The sequence below is a fragment of the Cyprinus carpio genome, chromosome B1 (assembly GCF_018340385.1).
Source record: "Cyprinus carpio isolate SPL01 chromosome B1, ASM1834038v1, whole genome shotgun sequence".
NCBI classification, from domain to species: domain Eukaryota; kingdom Metazoa; phylum Chordata; class Actinopteri; order Cypriniformes; family Cyprinidae; genus Cyprinus; species Cyprinus carpio.
Window position 1 is genome coordinate 32,369,879 of NC_056597.1, and position 5,811 is coordinate 32,375,689.

The window sequence follows — 5,811 nt, forward strand, 5'->3', positions numbered from 1 at the left end:
AATTATGCCTTTACTGTGTGACCAAAGATTTTGTATTTTCTGTTTCAGCTGTTTGATCGCACTGGTGCCTCGCGCACATTCATTGGAAACAGTAGCCGTTCACCGTGCCACTCGGCGCGAGCAGCGGTCCACTTTGGCATATTTTTGTTAATTCTCCCGAATGAGAGCCCATTATTTTCTGTCTATACTGAAACACGCGTGAACTACAAAGCCTATTTTTCCTAATGAATAATAGTTAAGCTTGAAATAGGCAGCATCACAAATATGGAAACATTTGGATTTCTCCCGAATGAGAGCCCAACCTTACCTTATGGTTCGATTTAAATTGTTATTCATTTATTTTTATTTTTGTTTGTTTATAGCTAAGCCTATATTATTATATACTGCAATTTTATTTATCCATTAGAATTATATATTTGTAATTATTGTTCTGTTCTGATAAATTTGTTAAATGTAAAGGATTTGTTGTAAAGTGAAGAGAACTAAAAATATCCTGTTGGCACATTATAACATTATTAGGCCAGCCGTTATTATTTCTGAATGTAATAAAATGCAACTTATACATGACTTATATATTTTTTTCCTCTCACAAACTTAATTTATTTTTTAGCCTGTTTTAAAAAAAAGAATAAATAAATAAATAAAATAAAATAAAATAACATGCAGCAAACGAAAATAGGCGATTAATCGGTTAAAATTTGTTACTGTGGGGTAATTATAATTATTATATACTTAGGAACAGAGTCTGGGCCTAATCTAGGCTATCCAGGGTTTTTTATTTTTTTTTTATTTTCATTGCATCTGAAAATGACTTTCTGCAGCACATTCATTTCGCACACTCAAACTGCCTCGCGCGTTGCTCAGCTGTAGACGATTTAAAAATGTTTGATATAAAGGTTGCTATACAGGAATTGTTCATTTTAAAAAAAAATCGAATTATATTGTTAGTTCTAATTATATTGTTAACACAAGTTCATTTAGGCTATTTAACATGCACTGTGACATTTTACCCTTTTTAACTTATAAACTCCTTGAGATTTTAAAGTCAGTTTAATAGTATTGAAGTTCAAGTTTTTTAAAAAAGGTTTTAATTGCTTAAATTATTTCTATGAATTAATAATATGTTATCAGGTTTTAATTGCTTAAATTATTTCTATTAATAAAAAATAATCAATCATATTCATTCATAAAAAAAATAATTATTCATTAATAAAAAAAATAAAAAAAAAAATAAGATAAAAACCAAATATTATTCATATTTGTTTTGCTTCACCTATTTATGTAGTCTACAATTATTCTAAAAAAAAAAAAAAAAAAAAAAAAAACATGTATTTAAAAGTGCCATCGGCCTGAGTAAATTTGACCATTATAGAATTGTGACTTTAAAGGTTAGTGATTTAGGAGTTGAAAATACTGTGAAATTACAAATGTTATGGGATTTTAAAGCATAACAACTGAAGGTCTATGAAACGTTAACCAATAAAGCATTTTTTTAAACAATGGCACTTAAAATTTTTAACTAAAATATTATTTCACCCATATAGCCTGTGAATAAACAAAATGCATACTTTTCAATAAAAGAACACTGACAGTTTACTTGTGGTGTTTGAATTTGTACTTCAATTTAATGAGCTCCAAGTTAAGGAATAGCCAACACGGGTTTCTCTCTCTCTCTCTCTCTCTCTCTCTCTCTCTCTCTCTCTCTCTCTCTCTCTCTCTCTCTCTCTCTCTCTCTAACTCTCTATTTAACTCTCTATTTAACTCTCTCTCTCTCTCTCTCTCTCTCTCTAACTCTAACTCTCTATTTAACAGCATTAACTTACAATGAAATACATCTTCCTTCAGGTAGACTGAATGTTTTTCTGTCTTGCTAAATGTCGGGCTCATGATCAGTAAGTTGTATTCGCTCAAACTGATTTAGTTAAATCAACACTTGCGGACTTTGAAGCTGAGTGCAGTTAGCGCGAGTCCTGCGCGCTGTGTAGCGGGAGCAGCTGATGGAGGACTCCGCTTGGTCTTAAAGCCTTCCTCAAACGCTACGTTCACAAATAACAATGATTTTCGTAAAATAATGATTAATTATCAATTGATAATTTGTTATTATTATGGTCTTGTGAAAACAATAATATGGGCTGCGGGAAAATAATGAATAAAAAGAGTAGGGCTGCTGTGAGTGCAGGCATGTTTCAACCCAGTAACATGAAAACACACCGTTCCTCACAGACAAAAAACAGACCGAATTCAGCTCAGCTGGAGGGGGTTGGGGGGTAGTTCTGTATAGCTTGTGGGGGTCGAGATAAAGGTGTGAATCTCTTGGTCTTTCATATGGACAGTGTCTTATGAGGGTATCAAACTTGCAGAACAGGTTTAGATAGGACTCGTCATTTTGGTTTTAGGGCAACTTTGAAGAAAGGTTTAGATCCACTTCAAATGTTGACTAATGTATAGCGCAATATAGTTTATTAGTTATTATAACTTCAGAGGAAGTTGCCTTAACTCAAAAAAATAAATAAATAAATTCGCAAACTGTTGCGTTAATTGTATTTTGTTTCGTCTATACAATATTTTTTTTAGACTATGAAATATAAATTCTCACAGAATGTAGCCTTATAACCAATATATTGAACCATCTCTTTATGTTTTTCTAAATCCCAAACAGAGTCCAGACATCAGTATGATCCGTCTATGATGTTTTATAGGCTTTTTTTAAATTTGGGAATACACATGCGTTACAGACATGACAAAAAAAACATTTTGGAGTTTTTGGAGACATTATTATTATTATTATTATTATTATTATTATTATTTTATTTTTATTTTTTTTTTGTAGCCTATTTACAATGCCCAAACAGGAGCAACAATATCTGCAGAGAAGGGTTGGCCATTCTCAAAAAAAAAAAATCAATTTTATTTCAATTTTCGTTTTTGTGTTTCAGAGGAAAAATCAGTGTTAAGGTATCTCTCAATTACAGACCGTTCTGAAAGAAGAATTTATGCAAACGCGTATAAAATGCTTTAAAAACTTTAACAGAGATGTCTAGAGGCCATTTAATAGGTCTGCCCCCCACGTAAGATTTTTCTAGTTACTAGTCCTTCATTTGTCATTATTCAACTAATCGCAGGTTTATATTAAATTTACAACTATAATCCATAATGAGCCTTAATATATTCCACGCTCAAGCACATGCATTAAGTTTGCCCCAAAGCACAGGCAGAAGTAGCCTAATAATTGTAAAAAAATAGACATTTTAATTATTTATTAATAAACAAATGTTTTCTTGTCGGCTGGAAGATTACATAATTACATAATGCTTTCATTCTGAATTGATTCGTTTAAAAGACATTTCAAGCTTTCTGTAGATATATTTATCATGTATGTGAGACACCACAATTTTAAGTTAATTCATTATCAGGAAAAAATTCAAGTGATTTAGAGGGCGCCTCCCTGTCCTGCATGCGCAGTAATAATTTTCGCACAAACACTTAAATATGAATAATTATTCACATTTTGCATATGCATTACAACGTAAACTATTTTTTACATGCAATTATCCAAAATAAAACCAAACAAGTTTTGTAATGAAGATAAAACAAATAAGAATAAATGCTGCGCGTGCACTCACCATCACTCGCGCCCCGCAAATCTTGCACGCAGACATTTTACACACCTGCATTTAAATGCGGCTGCAATTTTTTTTTTTTTTTTTTTTTTACTTAAATTCTATGTAAGCAAGTAACGGCGGCTCCCTTTAAAATCACTGAAGTTGTCTATTAATGAAATTATACAGTGCCTCACGTTTTACTAAAATAAAGAAAATAATTTATAAAACACGCAACAATTTCTTAATCAGTGTACAGACAAATATATTTTCAAATAGCGGTCAAAAGCTGCAAATGCATTTTGCAGACGCCGCGGCGGCAGTACGAGCGGCGGTAGAAGCAACGCATTGAAACTCCACATACAGTAACTGGATTCAAAGGGAAAAAACTCACCCTCTCTCTTCTCTCTCTTTTTCTTCAAGTGTGTAATTGAGCTATACGATCAGCATGCGTTTAAAGGTACCAAGTGTCTGATCACAGGGAACTGTCCGTCATTGGACCGCTGCAGTATAACAGAGGTTCGCTCCTGTAAGGTGATCCGAGGCGTCTGGAAGCTCTGGAAGGGTCGTGGCTACAATGGAGATGATTACCTACTGAAGGAGGGAGAGTATCCCGATCATAAGGCACTGAGCGATTGCAAATCCACTGCTTCTGCTCCTGCTCCAGCTCCCGTTCCTGATCCTGCTTGGTCTCTTGAATGTCTGCCATTTAAGATCCACCTCTATGAAAAGGTGAATTTTGAAGGCCCAAACTTTGAGACAACAGTTGATTGTTGTTCATTGGATGGCTGTGGTATAAATGAGGTCCACTCCTGTAAGGTGCTCAGTGGTGTCTGGGATCTCTATGGGGGTCCTGACTATGCTGAACCCCGTTACCAACTACAGAAGGGGGAGTATCCCAATCCTGGGTCGTGGTGTGCCAGTGACCCCACTGCTCCTGCTCTCTCTGTTAAATGTGTGACAGAGTAAATTCTATAACTCCATCCATCCATTTCCCTCATTCATCTTTAAAGTAGGACTGTTAGTTTAAATCCATTAATTTGATGTTTAATTATAATTTCTAAACAAAAATGGTCTAATAAGTGATTCACTCTGCTCTCACAATTATGTTATATCTTTTACTTTATTTTAATTGTTTTCTCTGCAACTGGCAATATACACAATGAATTGGGAATAACTTGATTAATTACTTATCGTATCATGATATCATATCATGCAATTAATTTCATTTAGCAGATGCTTTTATCCAAAGCATCTAGAAAAGGAGTTACATGTAAGCCACATGTGCCTTAATGAGATTATTTTGTGAATAAAGTGTGTGGCAGATACTGCTGAAAAAGAGCAGTGCAATGAAAAATCAGTGATGAGAAAGTAAAATCATGAAAGTAAATCAGTTTAAAGAAACAGCTATTAAACTATAGTGGGGGAAGATTTTACCTTGATTTTAGTTCTTCACAAATACAGTAGACTGATATTTGGGACTAATAGCTGATTTATGTTGGTGTTTGAGCAGCTTTCTATATGCATGTTGTTGTTATTATTATTATTCACAATGTGGTGCTGGATGTTGGGTGAATAGGCACTAGTTAACAGAAGATAATGGTGAAGGGTTGTGTTATATTAGGACAGGTTTGTTCGGTGATGGATAAATATAGGTAACTGATGGACCATTTATTTTTTGGTAATATACTGTGTGTGTGCTCATTTTTACAGATTGATATGGAATCAGTCTTTTTCTACATCTAATCTTTCAGCTTTTAGGATGCAGGAGTTCAGTTATATCTTTCTTGTGTGATTAATGGGGAAAACAGGTTATTAGGGGGAAAATGTTATGCATTTCAGCTTGTTATTGTCAAAAGCTGACAAAAATAAACTATTGCATCAACAACAATGGTGGAGCAAGTATTTATTTCTTCTCTAATAAATGTTTGTTTTATTTTGAGTATTACTTCCGCTGGTTCATATATGTGTTTGTGATTAATGTATCACTAATTAATCTGTTTTTATACACTAATTAGAGAGTTTCTAAAGCCTAATAAAACCAGCTGGACAGATTTGAACAACAATCAAAATAAGAAAATGAGAACCAAAATGTGCTGAATATATTTTATTGTTTTTAATGCACACAGCTGTCATCTTTTTACAATATTGCAGCATTTCGATGAAACATGAAAATAAAAAATGCTCAATATAACAGCAGTTTACACACAAA

At 33.4% G+C, this 5,811-nt stretch overlaps 1 protein-coding gene across 1 annotated transcript; it reads left to right on the top strand.

Moving 5' to 3' along the window:
- The first annotated feature begins 2,840 nt into the window (after positions 1–2,840).
- LOC109080456 (gamma-crystallin S-like) lies at positions 2,841–4,568 on the top strand. Its single transcript, XM_042716037.1, has 2 exons — positions 2,841–2,876; positions 4,023–4,568. The coding sequence occupies exons 1-2, from the start codon at positions 2,841–2,843 to the stop codon at positions 4,566–4,568; spliced, it is 582 nt and encodes a 193-aa protein (XP_042571971.1).
- Positions 4,569–5,811: the final 1,243 nt, after the last annotated feature.

Excerpts from the sequence above, each read along its gene's own strand:
- LOC109080456 (XM_042716037.1), top strand. The coding sequence starts at position 2,841 with ATGCCCAAACAGGAGCAACAATATCTGCAGAGAAGG. Across the intron at positions 2,877-4,022 it reads AACAATATCTGCAGAGAAGG|TGTGTAATTGAGCTATACGA; the intron begins GTTGGCCATTCT and ends TTTTTCTTCAAG.